At 40.4% G+C, this 25,611-nt stretch overlaps 1 protein-coding gene across 1 annotated transcript; it reads right to left on the reverse strand.

The window, feature by feature from the left end:
- Window positions 1-117: 117 nt before the first annotated feature.
- Window positions 118-22,994, reverse strand: lepr (leptin receptor). The gene is made up of 20 exons (XM_067514020.1): window positions 22,712-22,994; window positions 18,722-18,774; window positions 17,108-17,335; window positions 15,036-15,159; window positions 14,222-14,412; window positions 12,496-12,644; window positions 11,978-12,119; window positions 10,206-10,366; window positions 10,018-10,117; window positions 9,633-9,732; window positions 7,406-7,611; window positions 7,140-7,294; window positions 6,398-6,551; window positions 6,194-6,276; window positions 5,471-5,684; window positions 3,139-3,345; window positions 2,950-3,033; window positions 2,758-2,851; window positions 2,270-2,345; window positions 118-2,131 (listed from the first exon to the last, which is right to left on the reverse strand). Coding segments are annotated over exons 1-20 (3,420 nt in total). The 5' UTR covers window positions 22,714-22,994; the 3' UTR covers window positions 118-1,234.
- Between the last annotated feature and the right edge of the window lie 2,617 nt (window positions 22,995-25,611).

Here is a 25,611-nt window from a genome sequence, read left to right on the forward strand (position 1 = left end):
TGTGACAAAGTCTATTTTTAAATATATTTTTAAAAAAAAAGCCGTGTCCTGCACAGCCCAAATCTTGTTCCTCCAGTGTGAACCAGACAGTGTCACACTTAAAGAAACCAGATAAACTCACAATAAATACTTTATTTCACTTTAAAAAATAGACAAGAATCTCCATGTACAATAACAAATTCTGTGGACTGTTTCAATATTTCAATACATTTTCTTTTCTTCTTTTTTCCTAAAATAAATTTTTCTGACTTTATTTTCTTTTTTTACACAAGACAGCACGTGTTAATGTTAAAGGCCAAACACAGAAAAAACTAGATCACATTTCTCACACAATGTCCGAAAAAAATACATTACAGCACAAAGTACAAAATGACATTCGTTGAGTTGGTGAGTGAGTTAGTTCGTGTAGATGTTGATGAGCAAGCTGCCAGTGCATGCACCAAATGCCTCTCGGCAATTGCAGCTCTTTTCATCATCAGCTGCTTACTGAGTCACACCAGTAGCTCTGCAGTGACATCCCTGTTTTTCCTTCACTTCAAAGAAAAATGTGCGTTGAGAAAAACACCTATCCACAGAGAATAGGATTTTTCACTCTTGCTTTTTATGAGTTTATTTTCTTTTAACTTCTTCCGTGTTTTCCTTAAAATAGCCGTTTTTCACATAATGGTGGGCGCAGATGAGTCCATGTAGACCCGCACATGTCCCACTTCGTTTTCATATGCATTTAATGAGAAATAAACTATATGTACAGTAGGTTTAAATTTACACCCTTCTACTTGTAAAGTCTCTCTTCCTCTCTGAGCTTCACCTATATGTGCTTCCACTAGTTTTACCTTCACTGAAAATGTGTGTACAGTTTTCTTAGCAAATGCTCCTGCACCAATAACTGATCCTGCACAGTTGCAGAGCAGCTGTGTGGCATGGTAGGAGCTGGGGGGGGGGTTTAAAGCCCCATAATGAAAGAAAGAAAGAAAGAAAGAAAGAAAGAAAGAAAGAAAGAAAGAAATGCCTGTAAATGAGGCTTGTGCCCTGCTCACTTCTCTTCCCCCAGAGCACCATAGCAGCACTGATTAATATCGAATTGCAATCACACATAAGTCGAGGTATTTTTACATTTCCCAGCTTCGCAGAAAGCTTCCCAGCTTTCTGATGGAACAGATCAGCTGTGGTAATTGCTGGATCATGACGCAGCTCACAACACAGTGGATTTAAACGGAGTCTATGTGAGTCAAAGCTAGACTTGGCTATCTTGTAGTTGGCTTGTACATGGAAGAGTTCTGAACTGAGGCAGGTACAGTTCGGAAAAGCCACAAGTTGACGCTGACAGTGGCTTTGTGGGCTCCTTAGGGCTGAGCAAAGGTTGTAACTCCACAGAGCAGCTTTCTATGTTTAAAACTACATTTTTAAACATTTTTGTCTCCTCTTTACTCTGCTCCTTGTCCTGCTCCTCTTTGTTCTCCTCCTCCTTTGCTGGATGGTCCATTTCTAAAAAGTCCTTCCCTTCTTTCATGTCCCCTTCATCTCCTTGCTCTGATGTTTTGGAGAGCTCCTCCACAGAGTTGTAGGAGCAGGAGCGTCGCGGGTCCTCCATTTCCCCACCTCGACAGCTGTCCAGCTCCCAGAGGCCACCAGGAAAAGACCCAGAAATCTCAGAGTTGTTGGCAGAAAAATTCCCTTCATCAATGGAGCTGCTGCCACAGCCGTCCTTGTAGTGGAGGCGAAGGTGCTGCTGTTCCTGCTTTGGATGAGAGTGCAGCACGGTGGCATATGTGACTGAAGACTGGGCAGAGGTGAACGTGTCACCTTGTGGCTGGTCTTCTGGGGAATCATTTGACTGTAACTCGTCCATCATCAAAGCATCCAGGTTAAGCGCCAAAGAAGGAACTTCACCTTGGAGCATCTCCCTGTCCATGAACTGAGTTTGTTCGCCCTTTGAGTCAAACCCCAGAGGATGGGAATCAGCTACGTCAGGGCTCAGGGACACAAGTGGGGTTTGGATCAAATCTGAAGTTAAACCTGAGAGTTCAGCTTTTTCCACTACGTAAACTTTGGAGATGTTTTCAGAGGGTGGCAGCAGTGGCCAAGCTTGCAGGCCTTCTGCGGATTGGAACAGGTGGTCAAAGGTATCGGCCTGGACAGAGATCCAGAAACGGCACAACAAATATAAGGGGTCATATTATTTTTCATAGTTATTTTTAATGCACAAACGAGTTTACTTTTTCACATTTCAAATTGCCAAGTCTGTTAACAATGAGAGTGCCAGGTTTACCTTCTTGAAGTCCAGTCCTTTAGCCCAGGAACAATTGTTTGGGTTGGGAACATCATTCCACAGAAGCCGTCTTATCCTAGGAAAAAAGGATTTACGTTGCATGTACTGTCAAAAAAAAAGTTTTTTTCCCTTCCTCGCTTTTTTCTCCCATCAGCTGACATCAAGTTCAATTGGAACCTTGTGACCTGTTAAAAGTCACACTTCTAATTTTTCATGGTGAGTGTCTGTGCTCCCTGAATTAGATGGAACGCCACAAATTACCACCGTTCATCATTTCTTGCAGGTAGGGTTGGTGTAAAATACTATTTCTGTGTACAACAAAGCTGTAGAAATAATAATAATAAACAAAATACTAATCTATGTCAAATGTGAAAGAATTTTTTTTTTTGCTAGATTCCATATTTCTGCACTCAAGACCAACTGCTTCACAATTTAATTTACAAACTTACATCTGTGTAGTCAACAAACAGTACTGAGGCTTTTCTTACTGTTTTTGGGAGAGGACCAGTGTGACAAACAGGATGACTGACAGGAAAGAGATGATCATCAGCATCACGTTGACTGTTGGTTCTTGTCTAGTGGCTGTAACAGACGTGAAACACACATCACACCTATAGTAATAATGCAGTGAGAGTGGGCAATGGTTACACTTAAACACTAAATTGGGGACTTTGGCCTACCCGTGGTGTACATGGGCTCCCCTTCTCCATCAGCAAAGACAGGGTACAAATAGAAGCCATATTCCTCAGAGGCAAAAAAATCACCTGAGGAGAAGGTTTAATCACAATGGGTCCAGGTTATGTTTTTACAAAAATGTCCACTCTTGACAATTTAAAGTGAGAAATAAAATCACAAAGACAGCACGTTACCTCTTAGATAGACAGGATGGTCGGTGTACGACAGTCTGGTCCATGTTTCTCCATTCTGGCCTTTATGCAGATCAGAGTCCCGCTGCCTCTGTGCCAACCACTGGACCACCATGAACAGAGGTGCAGAACTGTTGTCCAGCAGGCTCCAGGACAGAGACACACAGGTACTGTTGATAACCAACACACGGAACGACTGCACACAGCGACCTACAGAGTAGAGAGACCAGAGGTCACTGCAGCTAAACACTCTGAGGGTCTCAGTTCTAATTACATGTTAAATCAATTAAACAGGTATTCCACCTGTTTGATGTTTGCACTTGTTCAGGATTGTTTTGAAAAACTCATAAACTTTTATCAATCCATCCATTATCTTATTGAGGCAGCAGGGGGCCTTTTAGCTGTGAGCTGCCACTGCTAACCCCTCTGTGACTTATTATTTGTGGTAAGTTTTAAAGCTTCAGTCCTATAATTCCCCCACCTGATTGAAAACTCCATGTTACTGTGACCCCTGCCCCAGGTCTACAGATAAATATCTCGTACAACACAAATATCGCACAGTATTGGCACAGGTTTTTCTGGGGGATGACCTCCTGATGCAACCCGTCCTATTTCGCCCGGATTAGGCCCAGCGCTGGCTTGTTCAAACACAGTGGTTTATTTTGGATGACTTAAGGGAAACTTTGGCAGGGAGGAAAGGCCTCAGTAATAAACGGCCACTGGGGGGCAGTGGAAACAACCTGTACACACATCCAGGAGATACAGAGTACAGTGTTGTTGTTTTTTTTTTTGTCCTTTACGGTTATCCTGTGAGTTCAGGGTCGCCACAGCGGATCATTTGTCCACATGTTGAAGAGACACAGTTTTTACGCCGGATGCCCTTCCTGACGCAACCCTCCCCAATTTCTGTCGGGCTTGGGAACCGGCACTGTACAGCTGGGGATGGGAATGGGCTGGTGGGAGTTCAGTGATTTGCCCAGAGACACTTTGACATGTGGTTGGGAAGCGGGGCATGAACCTCTGACCTATACCTATTCATTTAAAGTTGTTTTTATACACCTGATTAAAGTCCGATATTTACTTCAGGTCATTAGCAACTAAATGAGTGTGAGGATTCTTTTATATGCACATATTCATGTTCCATTCTTAATGACATCAAGTGACGTTAACTAGCATGTTTTTTCAGTGTACAGGTAACAAATTAAAGGACACAAATGAGCAGAGAAATATTATGCAGATGCTTCCTCTTAGGGCATAGGAGCTTACTGAGTATGAAAATAATATGACTCATTTGCTATGACCCTGTAACATCGACATTAGTTGTTTGGCCAATTTAGTGTGCTGCAAGTTTACCTGCTAATAGCACTGGAAACACATGTTCTCAGAACACAAACGCAAAAATGTCTGACAAACAGCATTTCTGGAAAATCATTTTGATTCTGCCTGTGAGTATGTTAATGAAAATACCCTTCTCTGAATTATATGTAATGGGACAGACAAATGTTCCACCCAACATCCCACACGCAGGGTCATTAAAAATGAACTTCGTTACTTCTGTGGTAGTGGTTCTAATTGCACTTACCACACTAAAGCTAATGCCTGGAGATGAATGTTTAAAAGGATGGCTCCTGCTGTCCCCAGGCTTGATGTTTATTTTTCTGAACTGGTCATAGGGGCAAAGACAACGTACAAAATGTCTCATGCACACCAAGATCTCAACTTACTAAGGATAAAAGGGTATGCAAAGTTTCTGAGAAACCAATAAATAAGAGGAAAACAAGGTTGTCTAGTCCTGCCATCCGAAACATTTTCAAACCGTGGACAATGCTTCTTCCTGTAAAAGTGCACCAGTGTCTGTAAATATAAGAACTGACCCAGAGGTCAGTGGCTAGAGAGGGGGTGTTTTTGGCAGAGCTGGGACATTGTACAGTGTTTTGTAGAAAGTTTATGGGGATTAGAGTTAGTTAGGTGTAGCTGTCATTGCAAAATGAGCTAATATGAGAAGCCAAACATTTGTCTGTTTGCTTCTCAGACAAGAAGATGCACCTCTTGTCTGACCACGAATTTGGTGACACTGATGCCAGACTGAGGAACTGTTTACCAAACCTCCACAGAAGATGAGCAGCAAAGTTGATGCAAACTACATAAGTAACATAAACTAACTGATAAATAGCATGCTGTGAGTTTGTTTTTCGATCGATGCTGATAATGATACTAATAATGGTCATTTCATAGAAAAAGTCCAGGGCACCGTGCAGGTGCTGACTAATCATGTTCCAATAGTGGAATAAATTCACAGTCCTCATTCTCTCTTTCAGACTTCCAGCTCACTCACGCTTGGGGTGACTCTCCAGCGTCATGTTGATGTTGTTAGTGGAGCTTCCCAGACTATTGTAAGCCTCCACAGTCACAGTTTGGAGCTCCTGGTTCCAGTCAAAGCTGTAGGAGGACACCACCTCGATCAGCTCCCTCATCACAGCACCATTGGAGGCCTGGTGCTGAACTACAAATCCATCCACACAGTAGGAGTGTCCTGATATTGGGATTTGCTGAAAAACAACAACATTTTTAATGATATACCTTTTAATTACAAGGCTGGTCAACAAATAAAAAAAGTCCAGTGTTTTTTCTTGCATTGATCAGCACAGCACAGCCCCCCAGGTCTGACCTCTAAATCCCATAAAAAGACCAAAACCAACAATTAGTTTGTAAGTCTCTCAAGACTCTTGGACTGCCCTGATGGTCTGTAGCTCCCACTGGCATCAATTTTGAAGAGAATGTGACTGAAACAGGAGTAAATTTTACATTTGTATGGAAATTATTCAGATATTATTATACAGTTGCAGATTTGGTACATTAATATATTTTCTGCTGCAGGATGCTGCCTGCCTTCTTAAGTTGGTTACAATAATTGAGCTTTATGGCACTGAGAAATTAAGCGTTGAGAAATCAGCCTTTGGCTTCACAGGTAATATAATTTAATCAATTATTTTTAAAGGATCAGTATCACCTGGCCATTTAATAATAAGTGAATTTGATTATATATTTGCTTGTGTACCTCAAACAGCAGAGTGACATTAGTTTGGTTTCTCGATGGATCATCTTGAACAATCCTCCAGAAATCAGGGCCACGCTCAGGAGCTGAGGAGGAGGCAGAAAATAAAGCACAAAAAAAAAAAAAAAAAAAAAAAGAGGACATCAGGCATTATTTTAAAAAGTTACACAATTTTAGTTGTGTTTGAGACTAAAATGAATGTTTCACCTCGGCTGTTTTGTGGTGTGGCGTAGACTGAGTCACTCCAGTCGCTCCAGTAGCCGGTGCCATTGACGTGCATGCAGCGTGTTTGCACCACATACACACGGCACATGTCAGGCACCACAACCTTCGCCCACGGCACTCGCACTGGACTCTGGACCTGCAGACATGACAGACATTTTTTATTTTTTTTTATCAGAGCAGTTTAGAGCTAATGTGGAAAAACATCACTCCTGGAAAATCTTTCATCTGCAGAGTGTGCGTGTTTCATCAACTCTACCCAAGGACAGAGAAAAAATGATGCCCCTCTTGCTAACGATGTTGACTGAATGTTGGTCATTATTTTATTTTCAGTGTGTCCCATTTCTAAGGGGATTTTTCAATTAGTGGAAAGGAATAGTTATACCAGCTGACATCAGCTCATGTCGAACTGAACACCAAAGCATCCTGTCTCATTTAGGGAAACTAAAGACCTTTTTATATTTACCAGCCCAGTCCTTTACCACTAGGACCTCGTGTTTGTTCCTGCAGCACTCAAAAGATCAGCTTGCTTCTTAGAGGCAGACAAATATTTTTAAAGATAACTTGGGGTCAACCTGGCCCTGTTTTCAGAATAAAATAACAAATTCTGTTTCGTAATTTACCACTTATCACAGAGAAACTGATCATTTGAAGAACTGGTCGTACACAGAGGGCAGCAATCCACAGCACAAGGACAAGCTTTTGACCATCAAACCAAGAAGCTCACCTTCCACTCCGGCTGGGCTCTTGCGGTCGACGGTGAGTGGTACCGAAATTGACATTGGAGCCCCTCAACCGGCAGAGACGGGGGTTCCCAAGAAACCATCAGAACCCCACTTCTCAGACTCTCTGCCTTCACATTAGTGGGTGAGTGGGGTTTCACTGCAGGGGGACAGGGAAGCAGGACATTTTCACCAATTTCTATGATAAGAATTAAGTTTATAAAGTCCTGATGGGAAGTTTCTGTCACTCTCTCAGTCCTGTCTTACTTACCATAATCTATAGGTGACAGGTAGATGGGCCTGGACCTGACATGGCCCAGCGGTAATGGCAACTCCAACCATAGCTTGTAGCAGTTCATCCTGAGAGGCTGGATGGTGCAGCTTTCCTGCGTGGATCGGCAAGCAGGCCCCATCTCCCCGACTTTTTCACCCGCTCTCTCCCTCTCCTCCATCACATCACATGGCAGGTCAGCCCACCTGGCAGGAAAACAAATACAAGACATTATACATTCATCTTCCTGTTATGATTTTTGAACATGCACTACGATTCCTCAGAAGGGGTAGTTGGATGATCAAACCCTTTTCCCATGAGAGTAGGTCTAAATATGTTCAATGAAACACTCCTCACATTTTCCCCCTCTCTGTAACGCTGCCTTTTCACTCCATGTCCACTTTGAACACCCATAAGTTCTTTCTAGCCAAACCCACCCTTCACATGCCATCATATATCAGTGATGATAACACTGAACCAAAGAAAAAAAAAATGACTAAGATCTGTCTGAGTAAGAATGTTTAGCAGCAGTAATAATTTCCACAAAACTATGTTAAGGTTGCACCATGACATGTGCTGGAAAGGTTAGGAAATGTAAAATTTGCCCTAGGTTTCCAATTAAGATTGGCTAACCTGGAGCTTTAGTTGAAGCCTTTTCGAAGCTATATTAACTAATTGTGTTTGTTCCCCATTGTATTTTGTTTAAGCAATGTAGGTGTTTTTCCTGATCTTACCAACGAACCAGGTGGAATTTAGTTAGTACAATGATATTATCACCAATAGGATGAATAATTCAAACTAGGAGTTTTCTATATAGACTCCAAACTATTCCTTAGTAGTATGGAATATTTTTGTGAAAACAACATAAATGCTGAACTGGTATTAGAAATAGTAAAATTCAATCATATCTTGTTTGTCTTAAGTCACATACTCACAGTCTGTAGAGCTAAGCAAACACCATCAATGATTAGAAATGATAAGCCTGAACATCATCAAATACTGAACCAAATAAACCAACTAAGTGGGATAAAAAGAATATATGACTACGACGATTGTACAATATGGTGGAGCCCTGTAACTAAAACAATCACATAACTCCCAAGTTACAATTTTAGAGAAGATGATTCAATATTTACCAGAGTTCTTACTTTTTTCTCTGAATACTGAGGGAAAAATCTTTTTAACCTTTTCTGTGTAAATTTTTAATTTACAGTTTACTCCTGTCACTTCAAAACAGTAAAATATCTCTCAAGTTATAAATACCCTTGATGTAATTCCTCATTCAAACATAATTTTTCCAAAATTATCTACAGAAAAAAAAGCAGACAGAGCAGAAAACTGGACATTCAATTGTGATTTTACACAACAAGTATCTGCAGTAAAGCGCTATGAAACATTAACATCATCATCACTTCGCGTCGTTATGGTTCAGGCTTTTCTTTTTTCTTAGAGTCTGGAGACTTTCTGTTGCTTTGAGGTCAGAAATACTCATGATATTGATTTATTGATTTATAGTTTGCAGTATCAGTGGCCACTAATAAGGGTTGGGCACAAGGATTTCAAGGGTGGTGACTGGTACACTGTGTTCAGTTACACCGAGCTCAGAGGACTGATTACCAAAGCCACAAAAACAAATCCAGATACATCTTACCTGGGCCAATAATAATCCTATGAATACTGTTTATAGTGTACAGTACAAGTGATTTCATCTCCTTTCCTTTGCATTTGAGGCAATAAAGTATATGTAGCTCAATTTAATACAATGACTCAGAGTAATTGAGGCTCCCAAACTTTTAACCTCTTGATGCACAAAGACACATTTTAATACCAGGGTCAAGTTTCCTGTGACACACTGTAGAAGAGCAGGCCTATATAATCAGCAATACATTCATATACAATTGTAAGTGCCGGTGGACCAAACTGTAACTCAACACAGCCTGATACTAGACTCAGATTACCTGTGCTGGCTGATGTTCACATTTTAATGAGGTTGCAACTCCGATGTTGTAACATTCATACATAACTTATTCTTTCAGGTTTTAAAAGGGAATTTGTAAAGAAGTTTCAGTATTCTATTGTCAGTTTCATCACTTATAAAATTACTACAGGAAATGCAGCTGCTTCAAGCTGCTTGTGACACTTCCTGTTTTTGTTCATTTGTGGTTTAAATAAAAGAGCCCATTAAAATAGTGAGGGTCTAGGACATGTTTGGTGAATGCTGCTTTACTTGGATTGGAATAACGGTTTGGGCCACTTCGTGTTTTTCCAGCTGCAGTCCATAGCATCGATGTCACCGTTGGTTTCACATTTTATATCAATGGAAGCCCCTGAAACATGCAAAAGAATAAACACTCAGAACAATAAAAACAAACTGGATCCAAGGTAGCTTCTGTGAACTGGGATCACTTGTTGTTCTGTAACAAGACTTCACTCTCTTTCCTGTCTTTGTCCCATGAAGCAAGGACTTCCAGTACATAAAACATTAGAAGTGGAATTATGTCACTACATAAATACAGTAGCTCATTCATTTCCTAAACTGTAAAATATGCATGTGTTTTTTTTTTTAACCATATTTACAGAAGCTGTGCTGTTATTGGCGCAGCTTCACTCACCCTCCACATAGATCTCGCTGTAAGGGATGGTCCATTTCTGAGTACACTGCAGTAAGGCGTACATCTGCCTCTCTGAAGGACGCAGTGTGATCTTGCTCACCTGGTTTGCATGAAGGAAATGTCAGATGTGTGTACAAGGAAGGGGGAAGACATTTAACTTTCTGGGAAACGTAATTTTTTTTTCTTACCCACTGGTTGACTGGGTGGTACTGGCTGCGAGGAAGCTGCTCATGGAGGTTCAGCATCCACGTGGCCGTGCTGGCGTTGACGCTGTGGTCATTGAACACACAGTACACTGTAATGTTCTCCCCCACCCGTGCCACCACGTTCTGGGGGATGTAGCTGATCGCTGCACGCACACAAGAAAAATCACAATGCAGTTGGATTTTCTTTGTTTTAGTGAACTTTTTGTGATGACACACTTCAACTTACTGCTTTTATCATTTCCACTGAAATTTTCAATTTCTTTTTGCAAATGGACAAAAAGGTAAACAATTGTCAAAAGCAATCAAAGAGACTAAAACAAAGAGCCTCTGTCATACAAACACCTGAGTCACTCTCATTCATTCAGACTCAGTGTGGGTTTTTCCAAAGGAAAAAAATCTTGTGTGGGGGTTTTTAAAACTTTCGTCACACAGTCTGATTATAAAGGTGCCAGGGTTGTTATCTTACCACCTCCTCAGATGCAGCCAATCAACACCTCACGTGTACTCAGAATAGCGTTAAAGAGTCCAACAAAAGAAACCTTTCAAATACACAGAAACACTGTTTCATGCCTCTTTATCCTTCAAAGGTTGTGAAGAAATCTAAATAAAGTTTAGTGTGTTCATGACTGCACATGAAACTTATTGGAGATCTATCAGGTACCACAATCATAAAAATTAACAACCAGCCTTATTAGTCATTTAGAGGGTTAATTTTAAGAGTGCAAAGTATTCTCAGTTTCATTTCTAAATTCTTGGTTTCAATTTTAAAAAACATAAAACTACTCAGGAAATTTACACATGGATGGTTCTTTCTAGTTGAGCTACATTTCCCCATTTTTAAAGCTATATTGTTCTGCGCTGCAGGGTCTTTAGCCATATAATCGTCCTCTGAGTGTGTTATTGAAAAAAGGTCTTCATTTGCTGCTCCAGTTAATAGGTTCGACACAAATAGTTAAGCATCGACATAAATCGAGCTGAGAGTTAATTCAAGGTCAAATGTCAGGGGTTGAATCTCTCTGATGATGAGTCCTCACCTTCAGGAGCTCTCAGGGAAAATGAGAGAGGCTTAAAATGTTGGACAGACACTTTTAGCACAAAAGAGTTAAAAAAAAAAAAAAAATTACACGTAAATAAAATGTCTGAGGCAGGCTGACAAAGAGCAGGCAGTGACTAAGGTTTTAGAAAATCTGTCACTCACTGCAAATGTAATTCAAACTCAAAACCTGCATGTTTCATAGCAGCGCTGCATTTATGGTACATTTATGCTCCTACACAAAACTATATCACATTTGAAACAAAAGAGCAAAGAAAATCACAAAAGTACATGGAATTGATCTCCATTCTTTTAGATTATATTGGTCCTCCAAACATTTTCAGGTGATTTCAAAGCTCTTTTTTATCAGAGGAATATATTTACAGCCCCATCAGCCAGTGTGACAGTGCTAACATGCTGATATGTTTGTTTGTTAACCTGCTAAAAACCTGCTAATCAGCAAAACACAGAATACAGTACTGAATAGTAAGTATTGTGGATGTATCAAAGTATTGGAAAATTTGGGGGAATTTCAGCCTTTATTAGGTACTAAACATTAGTTCCTGTGAAGACAGGAAACAAGGGGTAAGAGGGAGGGTCTGACATTTAACAAAGGTCCCAGTCAGACATGAACTGGATGCTATGGTTAAGTAACCATGTAGCCATTTATCATTTCTATTTCCATATTCATTTGTCTTATGTTGAGGCAGCTGGTTCTTACTGTTGAGGTAGATGTGGTAAGGTTTACTCCAGTCGCTCCACAGTGGAGGATCGTCCAGGCCGGAGCAGCGAACTTGGATGGTGTAGTTCAAGCTGGGCTTTAGGTCCAGAGACAGTCTTGGGTCTACGGATGCAGACGCCATCTGCACACAGTGCATAGGAAATAAACAAACACAAGGACACACAAGCACACGCACACGCAACAAATAGCTTGATGAACGGTGTGATTGTGTTGATGATTAAATTGAAATATATCATTAAAACATGACTGAGAGACAGTTGTCTCATCAAATGTGTCTGTCAACAAAATAAAAAACCTGTGTGTGTGTGTGTGTGTGTGTGTGTGTGTGTGTGTATCTGTCAAGTCTGGCCATGTTAATATTCAAAAAATGACCTTTCGGGAACTCCATTAAAAGATTTTGTGAGTTTAATTGATGTATTTTATTGATGCCATCAGTTTATCAAAACAATAATATGTTCAGCTGATGATGTAACTGCATCTTATTTGTTACTTGTTACCTGCCAGGCTGGATGGGTGCTGTTAGAGGCGTATCGGACCTGGTACCTCAGTGGACCAGCATCAAAATCGGATGGATTGTCCCACTGTAAAATCAGTTCTGCCTCGATAGTCTGAACATGGGAAAGATTAACTGGAGGACCCGGTTTCTCTGAAAAAGAAAATTAAAAAAGATTCTTAATAAAAACAAGCACATGCTGTATGTACATAGTATCAGTTTACATAAGACATTACTCACAGCAACAACAAACTTTGATCCTGCTGTACTGCACATTCAGTATGACAGTCACGCACTTAATTGGAAGTCAGTGAATTTTGAGTCACACAGTGTGTACCTGGGGAAGTTTTAGATCCTGTGAATGATCTGTGCAGTATACAGAGCCTTATATTGACACTCACTTCACTTTTATTTATTGCTGTTCACTAAACTAAGACAGGCGGAGCAGCACAGATAACAAAGATGTCCCAGTTTAACCATCAATTATGCCAGCAATAATTAGGTCTCATAAAACCACAAAAATGCCTACTGGGGGAGGAGGGATTACTCAACGTTATGAGTAATGGCCCAACCATTTGTTTTCCAGGCTCACATGAGGGAAAAGAAGTGTAGTCGCAGAAGTAAGAACATGCTTAGACTAAATAGAGGAAAAAGAAAAAGCAACAGGAGTCACATAAAGCATCAATGTTGGATAGTGTTTTTTTTTCTTTTTAATTATTAAATAAAATACGCTTTTTGTTTGTTTGCTTGTTTGATTGTTTTTTTGTCTTGCATAATTGGAACTTCAGTATGTGATGTTTTGAACCACTGGTTAAAACAAAGCTTTAAATGATGTTGTTGGATGTAATGTGCTCAGTTTTTTTACCTGTAAAAGTTCTTGCATGTCAGGAACATTAGGAGGAGAATGTAAAGTAACTAGTACTTGAGCAAATACACATGGTTACTGTCCAGTACTAGTGACACGGTGTTAAACCTGGACAAGAGGAAAATGATAAAACTACTCAAATCTGGACAACACAGGGTTAACACTCAGTCTCTCGTCTGCTCCAACAGTTTAAGCAAAGAGGCCTGCTTGAACAAACTAAGTGTGGAAAGTCCTTGTGGAAAGTCTATCACTGTGGTGATCTCACAGGTCAGCCGCGGTCTCACACACACACACACACCCACACCCACACACACACACACACACACACACACACACACACACACACACACACACACACACACACACACACACACACACTTGAGGCCGTGGCTCAGCTGTATTTTAATCACATCTGCCATTCGAAACTGAATAAAACTTTCTCCTCATCTGCCCAGATTCATCAACTTTGATGTTGGAGTCTGGAAAATGTTGACGGTTTAAACATTAACATCCTCTTCACACAAGGCTGAATTTATTTTTATTCTTGGGGCATTATTCCCAGTAACTGGAAGACTTGTAAAGTCTATGAACATGTATTTTTGATAACTTACTGTAATGCAGTTCAAACGTTTACTAGTTGTGCTCCCATTAAAACTACTCAAAGGGTCACTTCTGTAAGGCTTTTTTAAAAATCTAGTAACATTGTTATTATGTGAGGCCATAAGACTGTTCAGTGTTTGCACCTGTCACATGTTTGTTATTTTAACAGGAGACAGGAGTTTGCTAATTTTTCAGTTGAAACAAAACTTTTGACATTTGTTTTTTTTTTTCACTGAACGTGTTTATATAAATCACACATTCTTACCAGGTCGGGCAGGAATTCGGAGTAAAACTGGTGGCGCAACAGCGTTGGAAATGCTGACCGTCACCGTGGCAACGAAGCTTCTCGCAGTGTCAAGTACGACTGAACACATGAAAGAATCCAGCGCTTCACAGACAACAGGATTCTCAGATGCGGTGCTCTCATCATCTACCTGTGAGTCATCTTTCAGAGATCTGAAAATGTAAAAACAATACACTGTGATCGCTTTTCATGTACAATAAAACAATTACAGTTTGACATTTTTGTCCACACAAAGACAACAAAACGGAGTTAACTTGACTTACTTTGCTTTGCAGTATGTTGACTTATTGTGAAGGCCATTTTCTGTGCCTTCCAACTAAGACACGCACTATTAATTTTCTTACTAATTAGATTGACTTTTTTGTTTACAAAACATAATACATTTATTCTTATTATGTGGAGTTTCATCACGTCACGTTATCTTCGTCAGCACAGAGAAGATGTCAGGCAACTTTTTCTGCTTGTGTTGGATGTTTGAAAGGTGCAGACTTTTAGACCTTTACATTTTTTATTTTATTTTTTTTCTAAACTGAGTTTTTAGAGCCTGGCAGCTCCTATTAAGTGCGCATTAGATCAGTCGTGGTACTCTTTATTATCCTCTCAACAATAGAGGCCTGGAGCCAGCATGATATCACACAGCTTCCCTGCCTCTGATCAAAGTAAACACACACATGCTTAACCCCCCACTGTGCAGTGGGAAGGCTTCACATCAGACTCACAGAAACACTGGGAAAGGCAGAAAACGGCAAACAAAACGGCACCACTTGATACTTACAACAGACGCTGTAGGCTGACTGCCATGCGATCAGTATCCAGCTTGCCTGATGGTTGAGTTTGAAGGTCACAAGTTAAATTTTCCCAGTTTTCATCAATTCTGCAGAGTATGTCCAAACAGGTGCCTGACAAGACAATTTGCATCTTAATAGCACCATCAGTACCATGGTCAGATGTCATTAACACCAGGGGAACGTGACCTTTTAATAAATGTTTCTCAGGAAAACACCAGAGAATAAAACGCTGCATTAAAATATGAGGAGAAAAATGATGCCATAAAACAAACAAATGCAAAAGAGTAGAAACATAGCAAAATTTAAACAATACTAAATCTAAACAAAAATGTGATCTATATGTAATCATAGGAATCCTGATGCCACTGTAAAGACATCAGTTTTGACATGAGAGGATTTTGGTAGAAGCTTGGCTACAGCATTTTGAACCTACTTTAAGGGATTCATGTAGGTCTTACTAAGGCAGACAGAAAGAGAATTACAGTTGTCGAGTTGAGATGAAAGCATGCATCATAATAATTTCCTGTGTCTTGTACATATGTGGGACACAATGGGCCTGAGCTCAGTGATGTTCCTTAATGGGTAATAATATGCGTGAACCAAGGAATTTGCATGCTGGTCAAAGCTCCAAGTCTGTTCCATGTGAACACCTGAGTTGCAGACACAAGACACCTAAAGATGATGGGAATCTTGTTTTGCAGGTATTTGTCTTAAAGTATTACTCAAAATAAATTTTAATCATCCTTTAACTTTTATCACGCAAACGTCAGGTCAAACTGAGCATAGTGCAAAATACTGAGCAAAGATATTTGTAATAGATACTAAACGGCCTTTTTCTTGTATTAGGTCTACAAAAATCTTTTATTAAAAAAAAAAGAAAAAGAAACATTTTTTAATGTTCTTTATTTATATAAAGTTTTGTATTTATGTCTGCACTTGATCTGAACTCCTCGAGTATTTTCCTTCAGTGATGTACTGTAGAAGTGCATTAAACTTTGGGGCGTTTTTGGCTCTAAAAGGAACAGGAGGTGTGAATATAATATAATATAATATTATCTTTAATTAAAAAATGGTGAAGTTGGAATGTTTTTCATGATGTTTTAATTCGCATGGTTGCACAGAAGTGATTTGGGATTGGTTGAATTATTTGTTTCGATCATGATATCGCCAATGCCTGGAAGGACAGAATTAAGTATGACTAACAACAATGACCCAAACAACTGTTAGAAACTCATCGCACACCCCGTGGACTGCGGTGCATGAGCAACAGGCACCAAATCGTTGCCTGTCAAAAGGCCTCAAACAGTAACCAGACGGCAAAGCAGGCCACGATGCAGGCTTCTCAATTTAATTACCACTGCTGAGACATAAAGCTGGAAGGTCCCGTCTAATCACCATTGATTTGGATGCGTCACAGCGCCTCATAGATCGATGCAAACAAACAAATCTTCCTCACCTCCATGTCTCAACATTGCCTCACCTCCATCTTCACCTCCCCGCTCACAATACCAAGAGAGCATTTTATAACTGTGATGCACTTGAACTTGTCTCCATTTGCTTTTTATACTTAATGACCCTCTCACTTACCCTCTTACTTTCTCCGCTCACTGTAAAACAGTGCTGTTTTGCCATTTTCAGTGGCAGAAATGTGAGCCACACTATCTTGTGAATTGATCACAGGACAAGACTCATACGGACGCTCACCTTGACGAGAAGGTGGGAGGGGACACTTGACAAAAAGCCATTAAAATGTAATAAGACTGTGAGGCTGATGAAAGGCTGTATCAGACTCTTTGTTCCGATGAGCAGCAGCCACATCTTCCAGTTACCCTGTTGCTACTTGGTATCACAAGTGCATCACTTTAGTGTTTCTTGTCAACAAATGCAGCTACAGCCATGTTCCCTCATACAGAGATCATGTTGTGCTGTACATCGTCTGCAGCCGGAAACTTTCAGCAGCACTTGTTTTTGTGTCAGACACACACACACAAACTATGGTGGAAGCATGTGTTACCATGTCCACAACCTACAGTATGTGATACACTTGTTAACCGCTTACCGCCAGAGGGCTGAAGAGGATGTGATTCAGTTGTCGAGCTCCTGAAGTTGCAGCTGAGATGATGTGGGAGGTTTGATTCTGAGCGGTTTGTCTCCGGGGGATGTGCGCTGCCTCCGACCACAGTGAGATGGCTTGAAGGTGAGTCACAGCACAACCTATCCTGCCATGGGAGGTCCAGGACACTTGCCTGGAGAGAGGCTTCCCTCCCGGGCTCCAAACCCCGAGCACCTGCTCACCAGCGGCAATACAGTTTGAAAAAGGGAGGAAAAAAAACGCAACACAATTAAATGTTTTTTTTCCTGCATCAGGCAAGTGAAATTGCAGCATTACTGTTGTGGCATTTTATCTGCACTAAACAGTTTCTCATGGAAATAACTGGTTGCTTGATTTTATTGATATAAAAGAGGCAGAAATGTTGCTCTATTACATTTTATTAGGTTTATATCTAAGGAAACAAATTTTAGTCTTGTAATATGGAAAGTATAGATCACCTGATGACACAATGAGTGTAATTACAATGTGATAATGCTTTTTTTTATTTGAAAAGTTGTTTGTGTAGATGCCTTCTAAGTTAAATAAAACAACATTTTTCAGTTTTGCTTATAGCTTTATCATAAATGAGGAACAGTTTGAGATTTCCATTGTTTCTGTTCCCCAAAACATTGTGCAATATCAACGGTTGTGTGCATCTTGTATGTAATTTTACTTTTTTAAGTGAAGTAAAAGCCACTGGCTGTGATTGTAAGCTGTGCCTATAGAAAAAGGACGTGATTTCATTTTAGCAGGTGCAGCTTTATAGGGGAACTGTGCCTGCTGTGACACAATAATTCCCAAGAGCACTGATCAGCACAAGTGAAATGCAGCTGTGATCTGTTGAGCTGTGATCATCAGAAAACTATATGGATTTAAATATCAAGATAGGTTGAAGTGTTACTTGAGTTCTGCTTTAAAATAAGTGTCAGTTTTGTCAGTTTTTCCTTTGTAAAGGGTGAACGAGAGTCTTTAACATACAAATTTCATGTCATCTGTATAAAAAATGATATTTAAAAACAGGTGAACGGAAGGTAAGTGGGGAAAACAAAAGTGGTCCCAACTCAGAATTCTGCTGAACCCCCTCAGAAGTCTTAAATAATGAATACAGCCTCATGTGTAGTAGTAAAGGGAGACGAGTGACTGATGATTTACATTTGTATTAGTTTTAGTAGTTGTTTCATCAATGGCTCATGGTGATTACATCTGAAATAAAATAATGATGATGTAATGATGTAACTCACTGATGTGATGTAAACACTGTGTCCTTCCAGTATATCAATACCATTCAGTAACAACTAATGTAACAGAGGTGTCAGAAGGAGTGCAGTTCTAACACACTGCTGGCCTCATCCTGAGCTTAAGGAGAGGCTTCGACACCCAAGGACACATACTATATGTAATATTTAAGGCTACAGATATAAAGAAAATGTTTGTCATGTTGGAAAGTGTGAACTTTGTACTATGTTTCCCTCACAAAACAAATGTGGAATCAAACCCTTCTCGAGCAACCTTGTCTATTCACTAAAAACTGGTACAAGCTAGAAGAGAGGTCGCATCTGGCGTGTGAGAGATAGAACTCACCATGGGACACCAGGAAAATTTGCATCAGCACCGTCAACATTGTAGACCGAACCCTGTAGAGAAACAAGAGAGAGGATAAACACTGAACGAATGGAAGGAGAGAGACGGCATCTGTACAGAGCAAATCTTAGTGAGAAAACAGAAGCTGAGATATCATGGGAGATAAAAGCTTTAGGTTTTCCACATGAACATAACGCAAACAAAAGTGTTCATGTTTTTATTAATATCCCTAGCGCAATTGTGAAATGTGCAATGTTAAAAGCGGGAATGTGTGGCTCTGTCATCCTCTTTCCAGTGAAAATCCTCACATTGCTTAGAAATGGGTGGAAAAGGGTTTAGCAGGTCATGCATGATGTTAAAGGATAACAACAGTCCAAACTTGACATTAAACAAACAACCATCACCATGTCGGAGAACGATTACAACAGAACAGGTACGATGAGACAGCAGTGGGAACTGTAGGCTTGTATGTCACTGAACGAACCGCTGCCAAGCACCTTGAGCTTGGAACAGTTACACAGTACAATGGAAGAACTGGTCGACCAACTTCTCCACTGTCATGTTGGCTAATCTACATTCTCTCTTCATCACAATTGTGACTCAAGTCCTTGGTCAGCAATTCGTCTTAACGGCACTTCGTTGCCACAAGGTCATTGTCTGCTGACTTTTAGGTTTGTACCATGTTCTCCAGTACCACTTCTGGAGTGGCTAAAGCGTTTCTTTACATATTACAACTTCTTTACTCAAGTACGAACTTACGTGTTCTTCGGCGAAGTGAGGATCGGGTGAGGAGGGGAAATCTACTGGCGGCTGGTAGTTCACTGGTCAGTCCTGGGCCACACATACCCTACATAGTGATCACTGTCAAGACTATAGATACACCTGTGTACTATGGAAAAATGAGTAATCAATCTTTACTGTGACTTCACTTTTATCCCTAAACCTAAGTCACATCCAACATCAGCAAGCGTTTGCAGACTGCAGTCTCCGTCTTCAACAGCAGGACGGAGAAAACGCCCACCATGGCCAATCCAAACATCCGTGCTTTCACTGTCAGTGAATCGATTCAACTCGTCAACAAAAGCAGATTAGTCTATGCTCCTGTACTTACAAAGTAGTGGTCATAGCATGAACGTGGCCTAGCTGGGCTTTGGCTGAGGCGAAAGTCACTGAGGAGAGAGGCAACAAGGTTTTCAGAGGCTTCTTGGAGTGAGAATGCACAGGGATATAAAGCAGTGCAGCGTGGACGTCAACTGAATGCACAGATGTATAGGGTGTTGGAAGAAACGAATGGAAAAAATTAACGTACCATGAGTGGAAAAAAAAAAAAGAAATTCTTAGCAAAAGTAAAACCCCCAGCAAATAGCAGCAATGATTTTTCCAGTTTGCACATAGGCATTAAAAGGATTTGTTAGACACATCCTACTTTGGAGACAGATCTCTCACTGATAGGAGCACTATCACTGATGAAATACTCTACAGCTCATTCAAGAGAAAAACAAGTTTGCAATGCAGCACAAGGCAGGAATATAATGACTTTCATATTATCTCTAGATGTCACCAACACAAGACAGAATCATTCCACAACCACCTTCTTTGTGCGTCATGTCGAACGTTCCACTCTCCTCTGGACACGCTTCATCTATACGCTTGGCACTGCACCTTATTATAAAATGTTTGTGCCAAACATGAAAGATGACGCAACACATTAACAGGTGAACCACTGATTTGCTGGAGATGAGACAAGTACACAGCATGCAGTGAACAACAGCACCATGGATGGGCAGGAGTGACTGTGTGTGTTTGTATGTGTGTGTTTGTTTGTATGTGTGTGTGTTTGTGTGTGTAAATGTGATCACCAGTGAAAATAAATATAAACAGACACATAATTGTTGCTCGGATGTGAAGCTGTGAATTACCATGAAACTAAACTGCGGGAGAAAACAACATTTAAACACGAGACTGTCCAGCATCTTATGCACTGACACACATCTTACACTGGTGTAATGTACACACCTGTCATCAGCTGGCCGTGGACTAACATTGTCTGCGTGGGCTATAAATACTGAGAGTCAGATTTCAGTTTAGACTATAACTGGGAGCGAAACTGTTTTTTGTGATGATTGCAGTAACATTTGGATCTCTTTTCCCATCTGCTTGGTTCTTGAAACTGATCACACATTGTCGACATTTAAACATGTTTTGCTTTTTGGTGTTTAAAAAAAAAAAGAAAAAAAAGAGCAACCCCCCCCCCCCCCCCCCCCCCCAAGGTGTTAATGTCAATATTAGCATCAGATTGTAGTGAAACATTGAACACCTGGTTTTTATTTTTTTGCATGTTAGACAAAAAGTGCTAAAGATACCACGTTGCCATCGGGCAGCACCCACTTGCTCTTTAGCAACACTGCAAATGGTGTATACATCTCAAAACCGAAATATCACTTCGCACTATTAACTTCCTTCCTTCCTTCCTAAGGGTTGGATGAAGATTTACCTACTTTAGCTTAACCACAGTCGACTTTAGTATGTTGGTTGTGTGTAACCCTAGATTTGTTCACATCACATCGGTTCACTGACGGGAAATAAATCACAACTATTTTGATTAATGACCTCTGGACAAAAGTAACTTACAAGTGAAAGCTAAACATGTCCTTGCTCCCCAGAGAGAGTTTGCTACCTGTTTTTGTCTCTTGAGTTAGGAAAGTGAATACCGGTGATAGCAAAGTCATCTTGGGCTCAGACATTGTCAGACATTTGCTTAAATTATATGGTTCTTTGCCAAATTTGGGAAATATTAAAAAGATCCATGATCAATAATGATGCTTACAAAGCTCAGTACCAGTTAATTTAACTCAGCCGTGAAGAGATGTGCCAATTAGATGTTCCAAAGGCAGGTTGAAGCTGGGTGGGAGACCACACACCACAATGGGACAAATGAGACAAAACAGCAGCGAGCTGAAGTGGATGAACTCAGTTAAGGGTCACAAAGAGGATCCGTGTCTAACCCAGACTCATAATATCACAAGTCTAGAATTCAGTGACATGCAGTTCAGCAGCCAAAATCTTTTTTTATGTAATTAAAAATAAAAAGTAAATATTTACATTATTTTGTCCAAAGTGACAAAAGTGACAGAGTCCAGCCGGTAAGGAACAAACACACACAGAGGAGTTGGAGCTCAGTTTCTTTCACAAGGACGCTTCAACATGTGGCCCAGAAGAGGTGGAGATTGAACCTCTGACCCTGTGGATGACTCAATCAACCTTTCTGACCAACAGCACCTTAAAGTCTGTGCTTTGTTCCAAAGAAAAAACTTAAGTAACAGATTATCGTGCTCCATAACTCAGGTCTCTCTGTAAAACTGCACCGTTTCCTCATATTCTTTGGAAACAATGGTTAATAGATCGAGACAATAAACTGCTTTTTTCCAGACGCATGGGAATTTCTGCCCTTTGGCTCTGTGTGTGTCCTCCAAGGACTCCACCTTGCCAACTATTCATCCTGGTCTGAGTCACTCCCTGTCAGTCTAGCGCTGCTGTGCATGGAGGCGCGCTCGGGCATGTTTCTCTCCATCCTCAGCCTCCGTCAGCAGCAGCAAGAGCCGATGGTTTACGACTCTGCTTAGTTAGTAGGAGCGTCACACGTGTCGGAAAGGAAACTGTTTCAATAACAACTGCAACTGTAATACTAAATAACAGCAGATCTTTTCTCAACTGAACTTAAGAGGCGCACAAGAAAATGAAAAGTCACCTTGAGACAGCATTAAGATTTGACATACAGTTGGAAGAAAATTGTGCCAATGGGCTACAGAGGCACATCTGTCCAGGTGTGCTTCAAAAGGGCTTTATGGCAGAATGAGGAGGGGAAAACAGTTCTGCTGTCAGTGTGAAAGAAGTGGGTAATTCCCCACCTCTGTGTGGAAAAAGAGGAGATAACGGTGACAAAAAGGCTGTTAAAAGTGAGAATGTGTAATAATGAGACTGAGCACTTACATTGCTTGTTTGTCTCTGCAGGGTTTGTATCCAGGTTTCCTTCAGTCTCGATCAGAGTTCGTGTATTCATTTAAGTCCTCACTGAAGACTTGGAGTTAACAGAACCTGAGACCAACGCTTGTTTTAATTTTATTTTTCTCAAACGTTGAAGGCTGTTTTCTCCACTCGACTCAGGCTCCCGGCGCACAGAAACCAGAGTAAGGACTGAGCTCGGAGCGGAGGTAGATGCTGTGACAGACACAACGGAGTCCGGCCCAGCGCGACGTGTTCACAGACGCGTTCACAGACGCGCGGAATTCCTACTACTAATGACGCTGCCTCGACGCTGGAAAAACATTTGGTCGGAAATCAAACCAAATAAACACGACGAGAGCTGAGCACTTGCCAACTAAAGTGCGTGCTATATTTCAGCAGTGTATTTAGTTGAATAATTAACCCGTGTGTAGATAAAACAAGTGACACTGAGCAGAGTGTTCCCACGTACTTTGAAGTACACGCCTGTCATCGCTTTTCAAGAATCAGTATTGGTTATTCGCCAAGTATTAGGCCCAGTACAAGGAGTTTAGTGTGATCTCTACGGAAAACAACACACAGTCGACAAAGATTAACATAAATCTATACGACAGATACGCAAATTTAAATTAGTTCTGTGCCACAGATGGAAATTATTTTTTTAGCCTATTTATTTTTAGTCTATTTAATGGCCACCTTGCAGAATCAAAGTTTACATTTGTTGTAAACCATATCATCAGCCTATAGTTTTGATGCATTATAGCAATTACACTATAATATGTTTCACTGACATCGGCAGTTCTGCTGCATATTGAGTGCTTGTGTATTTGTCCTGCACCTGTTTTGCTTACTATAAATAAAGGATCTGTTTCAACACATAACATGAAGCTGGTAATTAATATGTTTTATTTATTTATGATATTTGCAATATGTTTAATCCAAATTTATTTGCTAGTACGAATTTTGTGGCTAAATGTTGAGATTGAAAAATCCAGTCTCTGCGAGGTTAGTCGTTTTTGTTTGGTTTTTTTTTTGAGGATAATGGTTAGAATCCATCCATCCATCCATTTTCTCTTTCTGTTGTGTTGTTCAAGGTCAAACAGAAGAGGAGCTTGTCTGTGGAAATGCTTCGATGACAGTATATACAGTGGTTGCTATTCTGTTGTAGACTTTACAAAGGAAAAGCTCACATGTGTGGGCAACATAAAAGTGCAAGTATTCTATGTTTTTTTTTGGTTTTGAAGTGTGCATTGTATTTAGAAAATCCATGTTTGTAGCTCAGGTGGTAAGGCAGTCCTCCACAGACCACAGGGCCAGTGGTGCGATCCCCTATCCCGGCTATGTGCCGAAGTTTCTCTGGGCAAGATGCTGAACCCCCAACAGCCCATTCCCCTCCCCAGCTGTGTGTTGCCGGTCCAAGCACAATAGAAATTGGGGAGGGCTGCGCCAGGAAGGGCATCCGGCGTAAAAACTGTGCCAAATCAACATGTGGACAATGACCCGCAGTGGCGACACAGAACTCACAGGATAAGAAGAAAGAAAAAGAAAAAATGATGGTTGAGCTTGAGCTAAACAAATTTGCTCCCTGCAGAACCATAAATCTCTGTTGACCAGCAACTCCCCCTCTTCATAAATGATTCTCCATCTGCATTTTTGAAAAAATATTAAAAAAAATAACACAGTGTCTGCAGCTGTTAGTGTGTGAAGCTGTTGTCCTGCTAATGACCTGCTGCTAGTGTAATAAATAAATACTTACAAATAAATACTCTATGGCACACACTTGCTGTCATACTAAATAACCATAGACCAGCTTGAAAACTTAGCTATATATCTCATCTCTCTGGTATGTTGTGAGAGCTTGTTCAACTTAAAGCCAGTTTATACACAAGATGCTATTTTCTTCACCATCCAACAAACTATTTAGTGGTTTGACAGAGCAATGATTAGACAAACAGCACTCGTTCCTCGTAAGTCACATTTTGAAACCAATGCTGCACACATTCCTGCACACCAGGAATGTGCAGCAAATTCATCTTTCCTTTTACTGTAGACCACTCTAACTTACAGTTTAAACAACTATGTGATGATCAATTGATGGCATCATAAAGACTTATTGCTTCAAGGTCCCCAATGTCTCACACTGTCTGTTAAAATGGGAGTGAACACATCGTAGCTGTACAGGACAAACAGAGGTGCAAAACAGTTCAGTGAACTAATCCTTTTGATCAATAAATGTCTTTTCTTTTCTTATTAAAACCCAATGTTTTAGTCGAGGAGAAAAAGCTCCATCCAGATGTGAATCCTTGGTCACACATTAAGTCAACATACTTTTCCAAACAGAAAGTCTGGTCAATAATTTGGATGGAAAGTGTGTCTGTGTCAGTGAGGGCAATGACTGGATTCAGTAGATGACTGTAGTAGTGAAAGGTGATGTGGTTATTTATATGGTAAACAATCTAATTTCCACGTTGCGCCAGTTGAAAATACAAAACATGCTTTATTGCTGTAATAACACCTGGTGTTCAATACTGCCTTCTATATCATATTAACTACAAATTCTGAGGTGGCACAGACAGACAGAAGCAAGCATATTCTGTGGGAAAAAGGAATGGATTCATGAAGGAAAAACAGGGCCCACAGTATATCACTGAAACACATATGCAATATTAATGTGCCTTGATAAAAGGTGGATATTTTCAAAGACACAGATGAATAAAACAATGCTGTGTGACCAAGAAGCTGATTGCTGTTTTTCTTATCATATTATTTATTAGGCTGAATGTGAAAACAGCACTAATTTAATTCTGAATTCAAAGTTTCTAATTGATTTCCAGCTTAAATTGCATTCTAAACAAATACTTAAACCCGAAAAGAAGAAAAAAAGTCCC

Source organism: Channa argus, chromosome 8 (genome assembly GCF_033026475.1).
Source record: "Channa argus isolate prfri chromosome 8, Channa argus male v1.0, whole genome shotgun sequence".
In the NCBI taxonomy this organism is placed as follows: Eukaryota; Metazoa; Chordata; class Actinopteri; order Anabantiformes; family Channidae; genus Channa; species Channa argus.

Coding starts and splice junctions, on each gene's coding strand:
- lepr (XM_067514020.1), bottom strand. Junction 12,120..12,495: donor GCACCCATCCAGCCTGGCAG/GTAACAAGTAAC, acceptor CACTGTGTGCAG/ATGGCGTCTGCATCCGTAGA. Junction 9,733..10,017: donor CAGCGAGATCTATGTGGAGG/GTGAGTGAAGCT, acceptor TGCATGTTTCAG/GGGCTTCCATTGATATAAAA.